At 44.3% G+C, this 23,907-nt stretch overlaps 1 protein-coding gene and 1 long non-coding RNA gene across 14 annotated transcripts in view; one reads left to right on the forward strand and one right to left on the reverse strand.

Annotated features, from left to right (window-relative positions):
• AFDN (afadin, adherens junction formation factor) overlaps positions 1-21,320 on the reverse strand; it is a 134,390-nt gene extending 113,070 nt beyond the window's left edge. For 6 of the 13 annotated variants that reach the window (XM_082405778.1, XM_082405786.1, XM_082405777.1 and 3 more), the window contains exon 1: positions 20,933-21,319. In XM_082405778.1, coding sequence (XP_082261904.1) covers positions 20,933-21,037 — 105 coding nt within the window. In that variant the 5' untranslated portion in view covers positions 21,038-21,319. Of the gene's footprint in view, positions 1-20,932 lie in introns of all 13 variants that reach the window. The other 7 variants (XM_082405781.1, XM_082405779.1, XM_082405784.1 and 4 more) reach the window with 2 other exon arrangements.
• A 60-nt stretch (positions 21,321-21,380) lies between these two features.
• LOC309635040 lies at positions 21,381-23,232 on the forward strand. Its single transcript, XR_014248596.1, has 2 exons — positions 21,381-21,528; positions 22,497-23,232. It is a non-coding gene; the product is annotated as an uncharacterized lncRNA (long non-coding RNA).
• The last annotated feature ends 675 nt before the right edge of the window (positions 23,233-23,907 follow it).

Here is a 23,907-nt window from a genome sequence, read left to right on the forward strand (position 1 = left end):
TGTTGGTTGTTTGGCCTAAGGCGACCCAACACTGGAGCCTACCTGGGCTCTTTGTTGGGCCTAATGGCGGACTCTGGGAGGGCTCACGCCAAGGAGTACTTCCCAGAACTTCTGCTGCCAGTGTCCTTGTCCTCACAGTGAGACACAGCCACCCCCTGCCTCTGCAGGAGACCCTCCAACACTAGCAGGTAGGTCTGGTTCAGTCTCCCCCAGGGTCACTGCTCCTTCCCCCGGGTCCCGATGCGCACACTCCTTTGTGTGTGCCCTCCAAGAGTGGAGTCTCTGTTTCCCCCAGTCCTGCCGAAGTCCTGCAATCAATTCCCACTAGGCTTAAAAGTCTGATTCTCTATGAATTCCTCCTCCTGTTGCCAGACCCCCAGGTTGGGAACCCTGACGTGGGGCTCAGAACCTTCACTCCAGTGGGTGGACTTCTGTGGTATAAGTGTTCTCCAGTTTCTGAGTCACCCACCCAGCAGTAATGGGATTTGATTTTATTATGATTGCGCCCCTCCTACCGCCTCATTGTGGCTTCTCCTTTGTCTTTGGATGTGGGGTATCTTTTTTGGTGAATTCCAGTGTCTTCCTGTCGATGACTGTTCAGCAGTTAGTTGTGATTCTGGTGCTCTCTCAAGAGGGAGTGAGCGCACGTCCTTCTCCTCTGCCATCTTGAACCAATCTCTGAACTCCTGTTGAAGGCAGAGACTAGGAGGACTTTTAACAGCACTAATCTAGCAAAGGAACTTAGAAGGGCAAAGTGACACTGATGAGAATAGCTCACTGTTCAACTGAGGAGTTTTCTTAACATAATTGCAAATGAGAATTTTCATGAAAAGAAGCAATCACTGAAGTCAATTCTCATTCTGCTCACCAAAATAACACTTTCAATTTCTATTCCAAAACTGTCCACAATGAAAATAAATATTCCAAATATGTGGGATATTTAACTATAACACATATATGAATATACTAAAAACAAGTACATTCTGGAATAAATTCTTTAGATAATTAATGGACTATGTTGTAGGCATGAACTCAAAGACAAAGACACAGATATGAAAAAAAAGTGTCAGCTTCTGTGAAATGAAAGCCTCAAAAACCACTGATTCTATTTTTATATATAAAGTTATACTATATCTTTTGAAGAAGATATTACCATTTCTAGACAAAATCAGAAACAGTAACAAATAAGAATTCTTTTCAATCTAAAATATGGAATACAGAATCAACCTAAAACATACAATGGGGCCCCACAAATAACCTCAACTGATATAAGGCTAAGCAAACAGATCTGAGTTTCTGTCCTGAGATGAACAAGGAGGATGGTCTGCTGGAGCAAAGAAAGCAAAACATGGAAAGGAAGAAAAATCCAAATAATAATGATGATAGAACAATACAAATAGAAGAGCACCTGACACATGTAGGTATGCACCCTAAAAGAGTCTCCTTGGTTCAGAAGTAAAGTAGCTACCTTGAACTAAGTGCTTTCTTTACATCATCTACTTCAATTCTAACAGCAACCCTATGAGGTGGGTGCCATTATCTTCCTGTCTTACAGATCCTCATCTGAGCCTTAGAAAAACTAAGGCACTTGACCATGATCACACAGCTAATACCAACGGGTCAGAATTCTTACTCAGGAAAATCTCAAACAAGAGGCCATACTTCTAACCACCATGTGAAGCTATCTCTGACCTTGTTGTATAAAAGAAGGTTGTAACCCTCCCCACTTCCAGCCACATGCAGACTAAACAATCGGTAAGCATCCCACTACACGACAGAAACACAAATGTGTCAGCATTTTCTGACACACACTGAGTTTATAAAAGAGAAGTCCAAAAGGGAAGGCCAGAAACACCAGCACTGAAGCACTGGGCTATAATGGGGGTGGAGGGTCGGGGGAGTCCCATATTGCAAAGAAATTCTAGTTAGACTAAATACCTGAATGTACAAAGTTGAACTGTAAAACGTTCAGAATAGAACATGGAGCATATTCATCAAACAAGAGGGAAAAGGTCTAATGAAAGTTTAAGGAAAAGACTGATGAACCCAACTACATTTTAAAGTTTTTAAGTCTATGTGATAAGACATTGTAAAAAATAAAAAACTATAAACAAAAATATATTTGCAAAATATATAATGTACAAAAGATTAGTATTCAGAATTTATAAAGATTTCCTACAAATCAAGTAGAAAAATACAAACAGCTCACTGAAAAAGAACAAAATATATATAAATAGGTAATTCAAAGAGAAAATCAGAATGACCACAGACATAAGAAAACATGTTCACTCACTGAAATCAGGTTAATGTAAGTAATAACTATTATTTCATATATTCCAGCTTACAAAAAAATTTGAATATACTGAGAACGTGAGAAATTCTGAGGTCTGGAATGTAAACTGGTATAACCATCTCAAAGACCAATTTGGCAGAACCTGGTAAATTAGAAACTGTGTATGGCTTCTGACCGGGAAATTACACCTCTAGATATCCTCCTAAACACTGTCATTAGCACAGAAGGAAACACGGACAAGGGGGTTCTGTAAATCCTCCTTTGTAACACGGACAGCTATGAACAACCTGATCGTCCCTAGACAGGAGCAGAGACAAGGGACAGAGGAATACTACACAACAGTTCAAACACACCAACGACTCTCTCCGGTCCTCAGGTCAGTAGTTATCTCTGGAGGCCGAAAGGGAGAAGGAACTATAACTACTAAGTCCTTGAATCTGAGCCTCATTCAACTGGAAGAGACGGAGGTAATAATAATAATACATCCCTTGTTGATTTGGGAATTAAACGGAGGAACAGATTGGCTGTGCATCTAAACCACTGCGCGGCGTGTAATATGTCAGAGGCGTGGCCGTGACAGTCACTCATACAGGAGATGGGCCGGGAGGAGCGCGTGACCCCCCCAAAGCGCTACCCCCACGACAGAGGACCCCCCAGGATGCCAATTGTGGTAGAACCATGAGTCTCCTAGCCAGAGCTCTTCAGGACAAGAGTTCCCTACAATTTTCCAGTGATAATTCTCAAGGAATGGAAAGGAAGAAAAGGGAAGGAACTGTCTAGAAGGGAGGACAAAATAAAAACCATCACCATAGGTCAGATTTCCAAAGCTGGGACACCAACCAGTTCAAAGGTAAAGCTCACTTCACAGTAACGTTTTTACGCTATATTAAAAATGTAAATATTCAGTAACACGGGAATAACAATCTATAATAAACGTTTCAAAAAGAAATGAAAACTAATTTAGTAACCAAAAAAGACTCAGAACAGACCTTAAGCCTAGGGGGTAGAACATTTTTATCTCCAGTTAAATCATCACCATCATCACCCCCTCCTCCTCTTCTTCTCCCTAACTCTAGGCAAAGGGGGAAGAATAACGAACAAAACTGCCTCTGTTCTCACGGAACTTAGAATTGAACAGGAGGAAATCACAACAATGACAGATGGTGATACAAGAATTAAGGCAGAGGGACCAAAAGTCACTGGGGGATGTAAGTGGAAGGGGGACTTGAACAAAACCTGAGCCGTAGGGAGGGAACGTTCCCAGCAGAGGGAACAAGAGCAAGACCCCAAGCAGAAGCCTGGTGGGCACATCTGAGAAACAGCGAGACCACTGCGGCTAGAGCAGAATGAGACAGGAAAATACAGCATTAGACCTTCTCAGAAAACAGCATGGTGCTGGGCTTTGGAGGCTGAGGTCCACTCTGAGTAACAGTAAAGCCACCTGAGAGCCTGAACAGAAAACTGTATTATTAACTTAAGGTTTAGAAGTGTATCTCTGCATGGGAAACAGACTGTGAGGGGGGCAAAGGTAGCAATGGGAGGGAAAAAAAAAAAGGCAAGAGGTTACTGGAGCAACCCAGGTGAGAGAGGAGGCCCGCCTGGACGGGGCCCGCGGCAGGCAGCGGGGACGCCGAGGACGGGCGGGACGGTGAAGACGCCTGCAAGGCACAGCTGCCAGGTTCTGCGCGGCCTGATGGAACGGGAGGTCTGCGAGCCGGAACGGGGGTAAGGCTGGGGCGCGAGGAGCGAGCCAAGCGGAGGGCCAGCTGGCGCTGGGGGTGCTGGAGCTGGCGCTCAGGCGGGGAGGCCGCAGGGGACGCAGGTGTGCACGGAGTGGGGCGTCAGCACTGGGGCCGGACACGTCCCTTCAGGGCAGTGACCACACCTGCAGATATAAACTGGGCCGTGCCGGCACCTGAAGCCTTGAGAAGGAAAGAGCTCCTGTGGAGCAGAGCGGGGGTCACAGCCAGACCGGGGCGCTCCTCCCCGCGGCAAAGGAGAGCTGACCAGACCCGGAGGCCAAGTGCAGATGGAGTCGGGCGGCAGGGGGGCGGGGGGCGGGGGTGGGAGGTCGGAGGGGCACGAGGTGGTGACGGATCCGGCGGTTTGAAGGTCACTGGTTTGGGTGAAGTCGAGGGTTGAGCAACTTAGGGTGAAAAGCAATGACAAAGTTCTAAAATTTAACTTTCATCTTTAAAATCAGACAATTTAAATTGATAGCAAAGTACAGTTGTACTTCATGGTTTTCTTCTTTTATAGGTGGCTGGTCACATCAACCAAATTACCAAACCGGCAAAATAATCATATAATTACTGATTGTCTTAACAACGCAGAATCGGTCGGCAGAGGTAAACAACATTTGGTACACACACACGCGCGCGCGCAGTTCTAATGATGACTTTTACAATGAGTGATTCCCCTGAAAATGCCATTTACTAGGCATCCAATATGCTACCTCTCCCCCAAATCACATAGAAGATTCTAAAAGGTAACACCAGGAAACAAAACCACCTGTTTTTTTTTTTAATGCTAATCATCATTTTTTAACATTAATTTCCTTACTGTGATGTTTATATAAATAACATAAATTGAAAAAAATACATACCATATCACTAAAACAAATCAACTCAATTAGAGGCAAGTTTTAAGTAGTCAGATAACCTTAACTATTTACAACTAACAATAAAGCTAATTTCTGCAAAGCTCATGACTTAGTTTTGAACTTCTAAAGTTCATACTCTGGTTTTTGGAAAAGGTTTTGTTTAAGTTCATTTACTGCTAAAAAGAAAAAACATACCCCTAAAGTTCATTCTGAGAATCTTCTCAATGCAGAAATAAATAAAATCATTAAAGTAAAATTAATTTAGCATTTTTATAGTTATATTGACAACTAGGGACATAAAGCAAAACTCCAAACTAGTTAAACATTTAAAGACCTTAGAAACAAACTTATCTATGTGCAAGCCTCCTTCTGATACTATAAAGTCTGGTGGTGGAGAGTTTAATAGATTTGAGCCTGATCTAAGAAAAAAAGACTGTCCACACGCTTACAAAATATGGTAATGACTAAATGTAAAAGGAAAGAGATAGAAGCTCTCAGCTGTAACTCAAGCTAAGATAGCTACAATTTTAAAAACAGGTGCTCCCTTGATCTTTTAGCTACTTTTCAAGTACATAAAAACGAAGAAAGAAATGAGCCAATAAAATACATTCACTTATGGATATAAAATTAGAAGACCAAAATGACTAAGTAGAAAAAAAATTTTTTAAATACAGGATAAAACATCACTATGCATTTGTACAAACTGAAAAGATTAAAACAAATATCCCAACAGAAAAAGGGATACTTCACCTAAAAAGTATAATGGCCAGAGAATTCGTGAAAGATGCTCCACCTGAACCACGAACAAGGAAATGTGAAGTTTGAAACCGATGACTTTTCAGCTGTCAGACTGAAAAAAGATTGGTTCCCAATATACAGCATTAGGTAAAGGGTCATACCCACAACCACGGGGGTATGAACTGCAACAGCCTTTTAAGGTAAGAATTTGGCAAAGTCTATCAAAATGTTCTGTGTGTACAGCCCTTTGATGTAAATTCTGCTTTTGGAAATCTGTTTTATAGAAATACAACTACAGAAAGAGATGTCTGCAAAATGTTCACAGGAACATTACTGAAACACTGTATTGCAGAGCGTGAATAGTATGACTAGTACGCGGAATATTAATCACAAGGCTGTCAAAAATTAAGAGAATTTTATACAGGTGTTATAAAGGTGTCTATAGCTTCCTTTTGAGTAAAAATAAGTCCGTTACTACTCACCTAAAAAGCCGTACTTAATTTTAATTCTTCAACAGCCACTATCCCAAGGAGGTTCTGCTCCTGGGGCCAGTCAGACACTGAACCGTCAACACAAATGTAACCACAGAAGGTTCTAACTAGAGATCACAGCTCCAGGTGAAAAGCAGCGGCATTTTTCCGGAAAGAATCTATTATTTCTTACGATGTGCTGTCAAGTCGTTAGTCTCTGCAATGAGCTACACGTTTTAGAAATTCCTTAATTCCTAGAGTAAAATCACGCTAGGCCCCTGTCTTCTTGCAGAGACCCCACAGCAACTCTGAAACACTCGTGGCGCAGGAGAGGAGGAGAGAAGACGGCACAGGGGAAGCGGCCACCAGGACACCAGCCCTCCCACGGACCACCCCCCCGCGGTTCCCGTGACCCAGCAACACCAGCAACATGTGCCAGTACCTACGTGAGCGCGCCGTCTACAGTCGATGTCTTAAGTGTGCTGTGTCAGCTCCGGCCCACACTAATCTGCCCGCTAGATCTCAGGATAATGGTCCCATACTTAATTACAGGTCTTTTCTGAATTAAAGAAATAAGGAGGGCTTCCCTGGTGGCGCAGTGGTTGAGAATCTGCCTGCCAATGCAGGGGACAAGGGTTCGAGCCCTGGCCCGGGAAGATCCCACGTGCCGCGGAGCAGCTAAGCCCGTGCACCACAACTACTGAGCCTGCGCTCTAGAGCCCGCGTGCCACAACTACTGAGCCCGCGCGCCTAGAGCCCATGCTCCGCAACAAGAGAAGCCACCGCCATGAGAAGCCCGCGCACCGCAACGAAGAGTAGCCCCCGCTCGCCGCAACTAGAGAAAGCCCGCGCGCAGCAACGAAGACCCAACGCAGCCAAAAATAAGTAAAATAAATAAATTAATTAAATAAATTTACTAAAAAAAGAGATGTTTGTACATGTTTAAAAAAAAAAAGTAGAGGATAGAGTCCAACGTTAAAATACTTACAACGCCAAGGAAGAAGAGCCAAATGGAGTCACCCAAGGGAAACCAGGGAAGGTGGAAATGCACAAATACCATTACAAAGAAAAAGCGGGGGGCAAATAAATTCTTCTGTGGTCCCACAATGGGCAACTGGTTTTGGCAGTTAGGAAACCAAGGCTACCTCGAGAAACGCAGTTTAGCAGGCTAGGAGGACCGGAAGCAAGAAGGCAGGGACGAGATGAGTCACAAGGCGGCAGGTCACAGAACAGAAAGCTCAGCACGAGACACCTTCGCTCCAAACCTCCCCCCTGGGCTGGACAGCAAAACGCTCTTCTCCGCTACTGGACTTGGATGGCCTCCAGCTCTCCGCATGCTCGACCTCAGGGAGTCTGGTTCTCAAGCTTTCTGTCCTAGGTCCTTTCTCTCCGAGGCTTGCCCAGCCTTGGCTACCTTCCACCCACACCCTTCTCCCCCATCCCCTTCCTCTTAGCTGTCTATGCAGGAAACTTCTACCTGGACATTCATAAGCACCTCAAACTCAATACATCTCAAAGACAACTTTTTATTTCCCCACCCAAATCTAATCTACCACTTGTATTTTTTTTTAACTCTGGCTAAGGTTACCACCACCTACCTAGTAGCCAAGTACAAACCTGGGATGATCCTGGACGACTTTTTCTCTTAAACAATCTCCTTGCCACTCTCCAAGTCCCAACTGTACCTCCTCAAGTTTCATCCTCTCCTTCCACGTGAACTGTGGCCTTGATCCCACAGACACACCTGCCATAAACCCTGTCAGCCTCCTGCCTCCAGGCCCCCTCTCCCCTTGCCCCGTAGACTCTGCCGCCAGCGAGGCCAGGCGCGCTCAACTGCAAACTTCATCCCCTTCTTTCATCTGCAACGTTCTCACCTTGGCTTACAAGGCCCGTTAAGAAACCAGCCCTGTTAACACCTGCAGCTCCACAGCCAGCAGCTGGCACCTTGGCCCAGACAGGCCAGCGGGCACACTCGTACGTCCAGACACACACAGACACACACTAGGCCATGCTGCAAAAACAAATGAACCCAAGAGCTCAGTGGCCACAACTCCAAAGTTTCATTTCTCTCTCATGATCACTCTCTTCCAGCCTTCTTCATCAGCCCCAGCCTGGGACACACTAATTCATGGAGAAGGGAAGAGCAGTAACAGAAGCATGGATTTGGGACCTAAAGCCGCTGCTCAGAGTGGCATGTCACTGGCCAAAGCAAGCCACGTGGTCAAGCCTGGTGCCAAGAAGGCAAAGCCCTATGATCCCCTTTCAGGGAGGAGGAGAAAGTAATGAGGAACAAGCCAGCCTGCAGGTCACCAATGCACCTGCGTGTTCACGGGCGCAAAAATGGATTCAACCAGATTGAATACTTTTAAATAAGTTTTCCACCTTTTCTACAGATTCCTCAGGACTCAGAGTAAACATTTCCTAAAATGAACTCAGCGAAGCTTTGCTAACCTGCCCTCTAGGAAAGGTGCGGTGCCCACATGCTCCCCTGGCCCCCCCGTGCTCCCCCGGCCTCCACACCTGTTTACTGTGCCCCGCCCAGGTGCTCCCCTGGCCCCCCCGTGCTCCCCCGGCCTCCACACCTGTTTACTGTGCCCCGCCCACGTGCTCCCCCGGCCCCCAGGTGCTCCCCCGGCCTCCACACCTGTTTACTGTGCCCCGCCCATGTGCTCCCCTGGCCCCCCCGTGCTCCCCCGGCCTCCACACCTGTTTACTGTGCCCCGCCCACGTGCTCCCCCGGCCCCCAGGTGCTCCCCCGGCCTCCACACCTGTTTACTGTGCCCCGCCCACGTGCTCCCCCGGCCCCCAGGTGCTCCCCTGGCGCCTCCAAACCAGCACACAGGTGTCTCCCTTGATCGCCGCCCCGCAGGTATCAGATGAACACGTATTTGCTGCACTAGTAACGCTCTTTGCCAGGAACACCCTCCCCTGATCCACAGGGAAAATTCCCCATCATCTCAAGACCCATCTCAACAGTCTATGAAGAGGCCCCTGCCCCTCAGCATCCCAACGGAGCACTCCCCACACTACTGCCATGCCTTTCAGTCTACCTGCCACACTAGAACGGGAGCTGCTTGAGAAAAGGATCAGGTGTCCGCTAAGCTTTGCGTGCTCAGCACTTACGCAGCGACTGGCACGCAGCAGGTGACCACGGAGTGAGCGCCCACGGATATGCGGCGGCAGAGAGGGTCACAGGTACCGCGTGGGAGGGCCAGGGTTCTACCTCAGGCCCAGGCGCTGTGGGCACTGCGGGCTACAGCTTAAGCTTTCTTCTTAGGGCACAATTGGGCCACTATGCGGAGTCTTGTTTCCTTCCCTCCCTCAGATAGAGCATTTCAGCTTTCCCTTGTGTAGGCCCAGTCCCTACAAACAAAGCCTAAAACATAGAGGCACTCAATAAATATTAGTCTGAATGAATGAACACTGCATTAGCCTACGACAAACCCAAGAGAAGTGTTTAAATGCCATAGTTTTAACAGGGCTAAGCCACTAAAAAAAGAAACAAAAACAAATATGCCACAGAAGCAATTTCTCACAGCACTCAGGCCCTGAAGTAAGTGCATAACCATTTCCAAAATTTTTGCTCACAAGTTCATAGAAGCAAACAAGAATTATCATTGTACTTAATGTAAAATCTGTACTGCTTCTCAAGAATCAAGCTGTTGATACCAATCACATGCATTTGTAATTACATACTAAAGATGAAATGTCTAAAAATGTCATTACACCAATAAAATGGAAACATTGCTGAAGAACTGGAAATTTGTTCAGAAGCTGTGCAAACCACAAACAAGTAATATTTAATAGTTTAGGTGCCACTCAGTAAAAAAAAATTAATGATAACTTTAAAGTTAAATTATATTTTGTGCTAGAATATGAACCACAAGAATCTAAAGGCAAATGCAACATCAAACTGATACAAATAAGGAAAATATGATGGGTGACAACTTGAAGTTACATGCATCTAATCACCCTGTAACACTAGTTTAGTGAGTACACTTAGTTTGCTGTCATCACAAACTGGGTATCCTAACGCGTGGTTCCCATAATCAAATACTCAGCCTTTGGCTCATAAAAGAAAAGTACACTTAACTTCCCACTGAGAAACTTCCTCCACGCTTTACTATTTCTTTCAAGAAGAGAAAACGTAGGCTCATGACAGAGAAGTAAGTGTGTATGATCTCGAAGGTCCACTATACTGTTCTCCAAAACGGCTGTTTTTGTCTGAAATTCTCCCTTCCAGTTTGGGAACAGCAAATATTTACTCAGTAGATGTTAGTTAGAATCGTCAGTAACCAACAAGGAATTAGTTCTAGAAGACTCTGTTGAAACTCCAATGTTACCTGGGGGGAAATTACTAGGTAATATGTAAACAACACTTCATGAAGTTAAATTAACTGAGCCCCGGCAGTGACGAGAACAAACAAGTTTTGCTTGTCATTTCATTTGAGGCACAGACCAGGAAAGGGCCGGGGCCACAGCCGGGATCCAGAGTAAAGTGTAGAAGAAAGGCAGTGAAGGAGGCTCATCAAGAGGAAAGGGGACGAAGTAAACCGGTGTGGGCAGACGGCAGGACTCCAATCACCGCCCTGCTGCCGTTAGAGGGTCTGAACTCAGCAGTGCCCAGAACCTCAGGGAGGTAGGCCTACCTTTCCTTCCCTCGGGCACAGGAAAGCTATCAGTGAAGCTACCAAATTCTTGGTTACTGTGCAAGATACAAGGTATCCAACAGTCTGCATACAGTTAGAAAATAAAATATGGCTGCACCACGTTGACTACAGAACACAGAATCACCTGTCTCAAAGATAAAAGATATAATAGGGCTTTAAAAAGTCAAGATGAAAATCCACACACTCATGTACATATAAGATATGCATACGTATGCACATAAGGCTTCACTGTATCATGCCTGTGGTTCTTCCTTAAAAGTAAGCTCTAAATTGTTCTGTTTCTAAATTGCAGTGATCTTAACTCTCCAAATTCTCATCGTGGTTACGGGAAGGCTCTAGAGCCAGACTACCTGGGTTCCGATCACTGCTCCCAGCTTACCAGTTCTATACCCTTGAGCAAGTCATTTGATCTTCCTGTGCCTTGGTTTCTTCACCCAAAATGAGACTAGCAAAAGTACCCACCTCATAGGATTGCTATAAAAACTAAAAGAGATAATACATGCAAAGCATTTACACTAATGTCATGTGTATAGACACTATACATTCACGAAATGTTAAGTATTATAACTGTTATCAGAATAACCTACGAAGCTTTTAAAAACTGGATTCCTGACAGACCTGGCTGATTAGATAATCTAAATAACATGATTAATAACATAACATGATTCAGTACTGGTTAAAATGCAAATAATTAATAACCAAATGCAACTAAATATACATGTATACTTCAAGCGCTTCCAAATATTCTAAAATAAGCACATAATTTCCATGATAGAAAAAAAGCAAATGCATTAACTCCTTGATGTCTAACAACATTTTCAAGAATATACTTCAAAAGTAAACCATAAAAGAACATCATAAACGTTTTTTAGTGCTTTTCCAGATTTACTGGTCTTAATTTTACCGTCCTCGATATTCCCAAAATAACAATTTCATGAAGGTAATAAAAAATTATTTTTAAAAACTGAAATCAACAAGTTTGGCACAAAAACACCTTAACTGTACTATGAACTCAACAAGGTCACCTTTGCCAAACTAGAATTAAACACGCATTTCAAAATATCCGAGGTCCTAAGTATGAAAACACTGTCTGTCTATGGCGCTCTGGCCAGGCTCCTCCTCTGAATAAGCAGAGCGCAGCTCATCTACAAAGGAATCAGTCACAAAGTCACTTATTCAGCAATTCAGATTTCTTATCTGTATTTTATTACTCTGGTAAATTAAAACAAGATGTCTATTAATAAACATGTCTCACTAAGTGGTTAAAAACAGTGCACCATCAAAATAATTTAGTAATACTATCAGTAGAAAGGAAATGGTCGCCAAAGCTTCAAAATGAACTTACACCTAGCCATGAATGAAGAACACAATATATATGCTGCAAAAGAAGTTGCCACTGAGTAGCTAAATTAATCTTAAGTGTTGCTAATCTTTAACATAAATTCAATATTCTAATATTTTGTTTTTACCATATGCATTTTAAAAAGTAGTATGTTCACCTATTATTTATAAGCATTAAAATTTCGTATCATGCATGGCGAGTTTTAAAATATAAATACCACCTGTACTGTCTCTCTCTCAGGAGATATATTAAAGCTAAGGGAAAATACTAACTGTTTTTTGGTTAAAAACAGTAGGAAAAAAACATCTTTATGGGATTCCCTGGTGCCGCAGTGGTTGAGAATCCACCTGCCAATGCAGGGGACAGGGGTTCAAGCCCTGGTCCGGGAAGATCCCACATGCCGCGGAGCAACTAAGCCCGTGTGCCACAACTACTGAGCCTGCACTCTAGAGCCTGCGAGCCACAACTACTGAGCCCGCGAGCCACAACTACTGAAGCCCGTACGCCTAGAGCCCGTGCTCTGCAACAAGAGAAGCCACTGCAATGAGAAGCCCACGCACTGCAACGAAGAGTAGCCCCCGCTCGCCGCAACTAGAGAAAGCCCACGCACAGCAACGAAGACCCGACGCAGCCAAATATAAATAAATAAAATTTAAAAACAACAACAACAAAAATCCTTACACAGTCAGTGGTTGGCATAATGCAGAGCTGATGTTTGGGAAGGAGAGACTGAAAAGGACAAGCGACTGAAGACATGAGCCCCCATCAACAACACACCCACCAACCACGCTACTTGGAAGATTAGACGCCACTGTTGCGGCCCAGGAGGGAGTGGCCCAGGTCATAGCCTGAGTGAATCAGAGTAATAAAACTTCACAGTCACTGCTTTAGCTAGGTTATGGCCAGTACCCTTCAACAGCAAAAATGTAAATGCTTGCATCCTATTACTGATGACTAAAAATTAAAATAGGTATTTATAAACAAAAATTAAGCAAATATATATGTAAAATAAATTAATATTATGTTAAAATCTACCTTTCTATCATAATAAGTCTTACGTTCACACTTTAAATGTTACATATGTTAATTTTATAGCCCTAGTTGGAAAATACCATGAATACAGACTTTAATATCCACCTGAGAATGTATTTTAAAAATCAGCCCAAACCAAAACTCTTAAAACCAATCACTAAGTATTCTAGGGTAGCAGCTCACAAACTGTAATCCAGGAATCCCTGGGGTTCCCCCCTCAGACCCTCTCAGGTCAACTGTGAGGTCAAAACTCTTTTCCTACGAATACTTAGGCAGTATCAGCCTCTCTCACCACGTTGGCATTTATACTGACGGTAAAAAGTAATGGCAGGTAAAGCTGATAGCACGTTACCGCAAATCGAGGCAGCAGCAGCAAACTGTCCTAATGGTCCATGTATTTTTCACTGCTCTGCATTCACACCTAAAATAAAGGCCAGTTTCACTTGGACTCTTGAGTATATTTGTTCAATATCCTATTTGCCAAAATACGAAGTGCACATAAAGAACTTCTACTTATCAGAGTCCGATGGCGCTCTCAAGAAAAAGCACGTGTGCGACTGCGTAAACGTTGTGAACTAAGCCGCTTTTTTCACGGAACACCATTTCCACCTGGAAGGGCTGCTGACAAACTACAGTTATTCGGGTGTGGATGTTGGGCCTTTTCTCAGAAACAAACGAAGCGAGAGCCCGTTCCTTCAAGTGCTGCCGTGGCAGGGCTGCCGGCAATAAAATCTGAGCTTTGACATAAAACTAGGCGTTTTGAAAATGTGTCTCCACCACTGAGCTTGAGAGCTTCCCAATACTTAAGAGTTTTCTAGTCAGTGATGATATTAACAATGTGATAGTTTTACATTGTTTAAAGAAATTTATCAACATGTGGAAAATCCACACAGCTCAGTGAACCAATATTTTCCAAATGGTCAATGCATGATGGCACAAAACCACGCATGGGTACAAGATCCATTCAAAGTGCAAAACAGACAAATGGATCTTAATGTAACAGAATATGAAAAACATTTAAAACAATCTTCCAAAGGAGAATTGTGTACCAGAAATGAAAATAAAATACTTAGGTTCAAACTAGAAATCTTCATATAACTGATTCTTACTTTTATTACCAATGTCTCTTAAAAATAATCACCCCAATAATCCCCCCCAAATACTTGCCAACAAAAAAATTCATTAAAATGAAAAATCTAATGTAACATAACCTAAGAACTCATTAAGGAGCTCATGTAAAATCATGGTATGTTGTAAACTTCTGTAAAACCACGGTAGATTTTACAAGCATTTCTCTACAAGTCTGGAGCACTCAGAAATTTATTCAGATAATAATATCAATACCTACCTAAAAATAATGTATTTGAAAGACACCTTCCCAGGGTATACATTTTATACCAAGTATGTATACAGGAAGAGTCATGCATTTTAAGAATACAGTGGTTTTTAAACATTTGATCGTATCCAACGGTGACTGTATTGCTGCTCGCATTTCATTTTCTCTACTCAACATATGGAACTAGACCAGATTCAGAGCAAAAGGGGGGAAAACTGGCAACCTCCAGCCTCAGTACCAAAAGCTGATAACAGCAGCACAAAAAGAAATTATAAGATAGAAATTTTGTTAGTTCTCCTGCAAAAATCAGGAAATATAAAGTATAATAAGTAAGTCACCGTGGAAAGTACCACTATTAGCAAACAAGGGTAAAGAGAAGGTACATTCCTTAAAGGAACAAATGGTTTAAATTTGCCAATACCAAAGTCTGATTTTTCTTTAACAGAACATGTGTGAAATCAAGCAACAGAGAACTGTAAGCTATGATTCGGAATAAGACACACCAGCTAGACTGCTCTTAACCAATAAAATACCCAAACGATAGTAACAAATGAGCATTTTTTTCTTGGGTCCTATTTTTGAGGGTCAAACTCTCTTCTACTCTGAGTAACAGTGAAACTCTCAGGGGGAGTTTTAGGAAGCTGGGCGAGACTTCTCCTTCGGAAGCACCTGTCCCACTGTTTGTACTGCCCGACGGTAGCAGAGTCAGACTCCACAGTGACATGTCCTCTCTTCCAGTTTGCTCCGTCCAACCGAAATGGAAAATGGCTTTCTTTAAAAACACAAAGAAGTGAATGATCCTGTCCAGTGTGCCGAGATCAAATGGGCACAAACAGCACTAGTAAAGTCAGGGAAGTCCAAAACCTCAGGAATGGAAAACACAAACAATTTAAGCAAGTTCATCTTGTTCACGCTGAGAGTGAACCCCCCCCACGCCTGTCATCCCAGTGTGATCAGTCTTCACAACCGTGCTCCATAAGGTCAACCCAACCGTAACGCAGTGACCGCCCTGAGAAAGCCAAGCGTGCTGTGTGTATCCAACCTAGAAACACGACAACGCAAACGACAGCGACAAAAGTTCACACCTTATTTTCTGTAAGCGACACAACTTACTTTTTCCTTAACATTAAACTTCTTTTGAGTGAAAACAGAGAAATTTTGGCTATTTTCCAGTCACAGTAAACTATTCAATCTCGGTTCCTGTAAATAATCTCATTCATGACACAATTGTAAAACTGCAAGTATAAAATTCAAATTATCCTTATCTTTTGGGATCAACTGATACTGGGAAAATACTTGCCTGGCTTCCACGTGAACTACTGCTACTTGTCTATGTACTTACGTTAACTTTATGAAGGACACTCACTTCCTGAATTAAATGTATTATGGCTCTGGTCAATCACCTATGCCAAAATGATAAGTGAGCTTTTATATTTTTATTGTTGTAGAACAAAATCTCAACCAGATGACCTGAGACAGACCAGCCAATACGCCCCCCACCAGCCCTCAGCCTGCTTTATTTAGACCCCGTCCATGACCCCAAATATAAGGAAAAGCTCCAGCTCGTGCACAGCTCCCGCATAAAGACGGTCCACCCTGACAACACGCCCACACCTACCGTCCCCTCGTACCTGTGGGACGCTGACCGGAAGCCACCACTGGACTCGCAGGGCCCGCCAGCCTGTCAGCGCCGGCCGACGACTGGGGCTCGCCCAGAGCTGGTCAGTGGGTCTGTGGGGTGTGGCTCACTGCTTAGCACCTAACTTACAAATGTAAGTACAGGTCCAACAAAATTTATCTCCGTCCTAGGCATCGTCAAGGTGAAGGAGCGTATCCGAAATACAATCAGCCAGAAAACTAATAGCAACAGCAACATTCTGAACAAAAATCAACAGACTCTACCTAACCTGAAAATAATTTTCAATTAAGAGGTCAGTTTACTGTTCCATAAATATTACTCATATATACATTTTTATGTATAATAAAGGAAAGCAAGCTAATATCAAAATAACTGCTGTATTATTTATTAGCATTTTCTGATATTACACCCAGTTCAAGTCTGGTAAAACTGTTTATAAACAAATTAATCTACGCCACCAGAATAATAACCAACCACTAATAATAATGCTTTATACACTACAACTGCTCAATTAAATCCTTAATGACATAACCCTAAACCTTGTTCTCTTAAACACCCCACCAACTTGGTACCATATCCGGATCTTCTGCAAATCAAATTTTTTCATGAATATGAAAGAACCACTTTTGCTATTCTACTATTAACCACAATCAAAAATTGATAGTTCTAGAAAAGCCTACACTTACAACACTTACATTCCATTAAGTCTATAAATTGCATAAAGTAAAATTATTTTTCATTGGCAGGAGCACAGCAAAGTGAAGCTAGTCAAGATGCCGCTTCAGTTACAAGGTAAGGAAGCCATGTGAGACAGAGCCTTGACCTCATACCCACAAGCACACACCCACAAACATAAACTGTAACCAATTATTACAGGAAAAAAAAGTAAAGATTTTTTAAAAGGAGCAGAGATGCCTATAAATACTAAAAACACATCACTGGCAACTGCCTATCTCATTATACATTAGTCACCAGAAATACGGACCTTCTAAAGTACCAACGTTTAATTAATAATACAACTGTTGTTTTCAAAATAGTTTCAAATATAGTTAAGTTGTATGATTAAAGCATAGTCACAACCTAAGCATTAGTCTGAAATATAGATTTAGCTCTAAGTTATGCACTTACTGCTACTTCATCTGAAGACTGCCTACTCCACCTCTGCTGACAAACTGGAAGTTATTTTTTACACACACCTCTGGGTAATATGAATCACCACATTACTTCTCAAGATTAATCAGAATACTAAAATATAACATATTTACCTTTAATAAAGAATATACGGGTATCCACACAAATTCTAGGTTACTTTTTTCCCATCAATGCAAAAAGAAGGCAATGAATTCAATAAGTAATAAAACAAATGACTTTAAGAAATGTCTCATGAAGTGAAGTGGTCAACTACCTAGCATGGTTTTTGCATTGAGGTGTAAACTTTATGCAAAAGAATAAGACTTGAAAAGATAAATCTTTAAGATCCTAAAAGACAATTTCGCTAAGTTTAAAAAAAGCATGTATCTTGCTTTGTCAAGAATAAAGGTACACACGAAGGAAGCCATATTCAGTATTCTTTCCACAAAATATTTACTGAGCGCCTACCATGTGACAGCCATAAAACTGTTTAAAACAATAAAACTCTAAGCTCCTGCCTTCATGCAATCAGAGAGGGATTCAGACAAACCAACGGCTATAATAACAAAATTGGGATAAGTTAAACAACAGAACACCAAAAAACAACACGGAGACCTTTGGGTAACTAGAGAAGCCCTCTTCTGAGGATGTAATGAGATTAGGAACAAGAACTCTGCCATAATAAATAATCAGAAATCCCTAAAGGAAATAAAGACTTAACATCAAAAATAAGAAGAGGACAGACAGGACTATAAAGCTCTCAGAAGCATTTATTATGAGCTACAGTTTCCCATAGTAATCAAGATATTAATTCAGCTTAACATCAATCTCCTGGTGAGAAAACATCAACTTTAAGTTTAGATCATCAACTCTCATTTTAAATTCCAAAAGGATCTGGGATCCAGAGTGAGGAAGAGGTTGAAAAATACACAATGATAAAATATAACTTGCTTTTTCTTTGGAAGCCCTCTTACACACAAAGGTGAATATGAAGCAAACTTAACCAAGTTGATTTTAAAACATATTCTAATGTTCTTTAAAAGTGAATGTAACCCGAAAAGCCAAGTTTATCATCTTCCTAAACATAGACACCCCAGATCAGTGGTTATCCAAGGCTGCCTGAAACCAATCACAGATGATCTATAGTTATATAATTTGATAACAGATATTGATCACTGTAACCCCCAAAAAAGCAATCAAAAGAAAACAAACCACAACTAAGCTCTCATATATGTACATAAAAAAGATTATCCAAATATATAAATATAAGGCTTAAATCATATTCCTACAAATCAAATTCTGCAGTAAATTTGCTCAACATTTACTGACCCTAATAAAGGCCAATATAATGCTTACATTCTCATAGAAAACTAAGAACAATGACTTGTGATAGACAAATTGAGTAAAAATTCATTATTTCTCAGATGGCAAAAAACTGCAGACAACAAATTTTAGATAAAGTAAAGTTGGCCTTAAAATAGTGATTTAGAGAATTATTAACCTTAGTTTTTACCTACATCATAATGAAAAATACATGCTAAATGTGAAGCTTAAACTTCCAAGACCACAATAAACTTAATAGTATGCAAAGGTTCTCCGGAAAACAAAAAGTAAAGTGTGAACTAGGTATTAGATAACATAAGAGCTAAGAAAATAACATACAGGTATTTTAAAAAACCAACTTATTTCATTATGAAGAGCTTTCTAACATAATCCCGGAGAATCATTTCTAAAAATTGAAATGTTCAGATATAAGTGGGGAGGAGAAACTACTAAATGAAATATATAATCATTTCCCAGAAATGTCCTTTAACTTTTGCTCAACACGTGTGCACAGCAACTTTTCACCCACAGAATAACTAGGAAAAGAGTAGCTCTCCAAATGAGAGGCCAGTTTTACTTTGATAACTACTCGTATATCTAAAAAAATAGAGAAAAAGTTTCAATCGAGTGCTTAAAAATAGAATTAATAAAATCAATTAACTCTAATCTGTTTTTAATTCAGGATTTTTAAAAATGCCAATGCAATTTAAAATCCCAAAGAGTAAACTGAATTACCTACTACTAAACTGAAAAAATATTCCTTTTCACGACCAGACTTGGGAAATCTCAGAAAAAAAAAAAAATTACAAATAGGTCCATTCAAACAGAAAAAAACAACTATCTACCACAATAATATTTTACATCCGAATTTTTAAAGCCAGAGATAAGAAAAATGAACTCATTATTCTGAAAGACAACATAATCCTGAAGGCCAAATTACTGCAGTCACCTTTCAAAAGACGTGCTAATAAGCCTATGAATGAACACCTACCTACATATTATCAATTTGCTTACTAGCACCTAACTCATAAAATCATTAGAGAAGGTGAGCTGTGAATCAGGAGTAAGTCAGTATCGGTGTGCAAATTGGCAACCTGAACCTAATAATTCATATTAGTATTCAACTAAGGAGTAAGATAAATGGCTCTGCCCAGGAAGACAGAAGAAATGGATCTTTCCCACCACAGGCAAAATCAAGACGCTGAAAAGGTGAAGGTCAAGTTTACTCAGAAATATAAACTGGGGTTTAATGATAGGGATTAAATTTCATGAGAATGCTCAAATTTGCCAAACAGGATTGCTGCCCAAAAGCTGGCATTTTAGTAAATAATACTAACTTTGAACTACCAACTACAACAAATCAGAAACAGATGCTATTAAAATAATTTCCTAAGAGGACGTAAATCCTCTGTAAGGTGTATTTCGTGTCGCTAAAGTCTGTGCAACTACAGCCTGAGAAGCAAGCACAGCTCTGAGCGCTCGTTGGGATGAATCGGTTTTCAGGGTCCCTCCCTGGCCCTCACCTCCACTCCCATCCCCCACCTCTCCCAGACCGGCGGATGGGGACGAAACCTATTTTTTTTTTTTTTTTAGCTGTTGGGAACTCTTTCAGCAGCTTTGCTATAAACAACTACCATTGTCCCAGGCCGAGAGCAAGAAGATTTCCTCCTTTTCCAGGAGCACGCCCAGGACCGGCCACCACCGCCTCCCCCCGCCCAGCCCCTCCCCCAGCCCCCTCCCCCTCCCTCGATCTTCCCCCCCCCACCGTCCGGGCCCCCTCCCCCAGCCCAGGTCCTCTGCCCCACCCCCTCCCTCGATCTTCCCCCCCTCCCGCGGTCCGGGCCCCCTCCCCCAGCCCAGGTCCCCTCCCCCTCCCCAGCCCGGGTCACCGCGGACGCGCGCACGGCCGGCGCGGGGAGGGGCGCCCTCCCGTCCACCTGAGCGCAGGCAGCGAATGGGAGGAAACCTTCTTTCCACGGGAGTTCAATTCCGGGCCGCGTTATCAGCAGAGCCGCACAATTGGAACAACTTTCCCGATATTTACTTTACGCTCCCGGCCGCCAACCCCCAAGTTCCAAAACCACCACGGCCGCCGCGGTCACATGCTCGCGCGTCCCGGTGACAAAGGTCCGCGGGCCCAGGCCGAGCGCCGCGACCCCGGCTGCGGGCGGGGAGACCCGCGAACGACGTCCCCGCCACGCCCGCCTCCCCCGCCCCCCGCCGGGGCACAGGTGACCGCGCTCCGCCCGCGCCCGGCGCGGCCACCCCGGGTCCGGGGGCGCGGCCGGCGCGGGAGGGGGTCCCGGGGGGCGGAAGGGCGTCGCCGGGGAGGGGGGGACCCCGGGCGGCCGCGTACCTCGGTGGGCTGGCTGATCTCGAACAGGTCCAGCCGGTTGGCGTTCCAGTGCTGGATGATGTCGGCCAGCTTCCGCCGCTCCTCGTCGCGGCCGCCCGCCGACATCCTCCGGCCGCGCTCGCCCGCCCGCCCGGGCCGCCGCAGGGTCGGGGCCGGGTCGGGGTCGGGCGGGGGGCCACGCGCCTAGGTCTGCGGGCCCGGCTCGGGGCTCGGCCGCCTCGGCCCCGCCGGCCGGCGCCCCGCGCTCCCGGTTCCCGGCTCCGCGCGCCCGGTTCCGCGCTCCCGGCTCCGCGGCCGCGTCCGGCCGCCTCAGCTCTCGAGCTCTCGGGCTCCACGGGCTCCTCAGCCGCCTCCGCCGGCCCCGCTCCCCGCCGCAGCCGCCTGCCCGCCCCGCGTCAGCCCGCCGGCCGGTGTGCGCCCCGAGCGCCCGCCCGCACGCGCCGCCGCCCCGCCCGCCGTGCGCGCCCCCGCGCCCGCGCGCCCGCGCCCGCACCTCCGGCCTCCGCTAGGTGATGCTGCGCCCGCCTGCGCGCCGCGCCGCCCGCCGGGCGGGGCTGGGTTCCGACGCTCGGTACCGGGTCCGACTCGTGAGCCAGGTTCGGACCGTATCGGGTTCGAGCGGGCGGTACCGGGTCAGGCGGGCGGGCGGCCGGGTTCGGACGGTACCGGGTTCGGACGAGCGGTACCAGGTCCGACCGGTGGGCGTGGTTCGGATGGGCGGTACCGGTCCGACTGGTGGGCCAGGTTCGGACGGTGGGTTCAGACGGGCGGGCTGGGTTCGTATGGTACCGTGTGGGGACGGGCGGTATCGGATCCAGCTAGTGGGCGGAGTTCGGACGGGCGCTGCCGGGTCAGACGAGCGGGCCCGGTTCGGCTGGGTGCGCTGGGCCGTGGAGGCCGCAGGGCTGGGACTCGCAGAGCCCCTCTGGGCGCTGATCGCACGGGGCCCCGCAGCGCCCCGTTCCCGTGCGGGCTCCAGGGTGACTCCCGTCTGCTGGGCCTTCCTCCCGAGGGGGGGGCGCGCCTGTCGTGGCGCTGCGGGTCCCCCCGCCCCGGGGCTGGACCCCCACGTCGGTGTTGGTCCCACGGTGTCCGGTCGGAGCGGCCGCCTGGCTGCGTGTGGTTCAGAAAACACGTCTTCTCGCAGCACCAGGTTGCAGCCGTAGGTGACGGGGTCCCTCGAGGTGCCCCCGGGCGCGGGGAGATGCTGCCTTTCCACGGCGCTAGAGCCTCCGAGTGTCCCGGTGCCTCTGCAGACCTAACATTCATTTCAGCAGCAAGTTTCGTGCATTTTAGGAGTATTTATTTCATTAGGTGTTTTCTCTTTAATTGCCTCTCCCCCCCCCCCCCGCCCCCCGCCAAAAAAAAAAAAAAAATTTGGCTGCAGAACACCTGCCAGCAGACATTTCCCCCGTGCAGTGCTGGGCCAGGTGAAGTCAGTCTCCTGCGTTATCTGTGATGTGTTACAACAAAAACCTTCATCTCTGAAATACCACAGCTAAGTGATGAGAACAGTGAGCTGCATTTGACAAAGCCTCTTTATTTTTGTCATTGTCTTTTCCAGTGTGAGATGATTTTTCCCTCCACCAATTGGATTTCTTCTCTTCTGGGAAAGACGAGAATTCTACCATCCCTGCTGGGTTCTGTCTTCAGCTCTGTTTTCTGCGGCACTAGTACAGTTCAGCTTCATAAGGAGGCTTTTCAGCAGAGAAGCCTGCGGGGTTGAACCAGTGCCATGGGGGAATGAATTCTTCAATAGATCTCTAGCCTCCTTTCTCAAAATTAAAATGTGGTGACTTGCAGAAAAGCATATGTATATAAACGACACATCCATGTTCTGACATTCTGTTCCTTTATGCTTTTTAGTTCCTGTGCTTCTTTATAGACTCAAGTTGTTTTTTGTTTTGGGATTTTGTTTGTTTGTTGTGGTGAACACCACGGTGTCCGTACAGCTCAGAACTGTCCAGCTAAGTTCCACACATGCCATGTGGGTCATCAGCTATAGTGTCAGCTGAATTCTAACAGTAAGAACTTTATTCCTGACTATGCTATTAGCAAGAATGACTTGGCTCTTAGAGCAAAAAATTAGTCTGCAAAGCTGGCAGTTAGTTTGCTGGTGTCTGAAGTAAGTTCATGTAGAAAATTCAGTATTGCTAGAAAATAAATATGGGCCCCGTGCAGTGTTGTTTTTGTAATAAACGTGTAGCATACATGAAATGCCTACAGTTTGATGCAGGACACGTAGAAGGCTCTAAATAAATGTTAGTGTTTTTCTGACTCATTAAAAATCCCCATTGGTATTATGTGTGAGTGGCGTATGAGTATACAATTCATAGTAGGTCCCCACCAACATTAGTTTCTTGACCAAGGTTTAAAAGCAAGGTGAGACCCATAGAATACGTATGATTATTAAATCATGAAGACTCTTAGAGCTGCTATATTTAGGCCATGAAAACCTTCAAACTAACAAATTCTTCTACTAATTGTAAGAAATATACTGAGCCATATGTTAATTTTGTAAGTACACATGCTATCCATCTTCTAGTCTCATGGCACTGCTGAGTTCTGATACATTTCAGAAATCATATTTAAGTGCTATTCAAGAGATGCTGTATAAAAATTAAGTCACATGGGATTTTTTTATTAAACCTGCTGTGTACACAGAGGAACTAAGGTGTGGGGTGAGAGACCAACCGAAGGTAAACAAAGCTTCATTGGGTGAGGTTTAAATCAGATTTTTTAATCTGAGTACCCATTTTAAAAATTTATTTTGCAGTGTATATATTTACCTTTTGGTTTTCTTTTTTTAAGTATTATTTTATTTTTAGCTACACTATTAAGAGCTCCTATTTAAATCAGCACTGATCTACAAATAGTTCTAAATATCTCTAAAACTTAAATCTACTTAAAACCTTGCAGTGTCATGTAATGGGGATAAATATATAAGAACAAATAAATAATGAAAACTTTTAAGT

This window comes from Balaenoptera borealis (genome assembly GCF_965194805.1).
Source record: "Balaenoptera borealis genome assembly, chromosome: 9".
Lineage (NCBI taxonomy): Eukaryota > Metazoa > Chordata > Mammalia > Artiodactyla > Balaenopteridae > Balaenoptera > Balaenoptera borealis.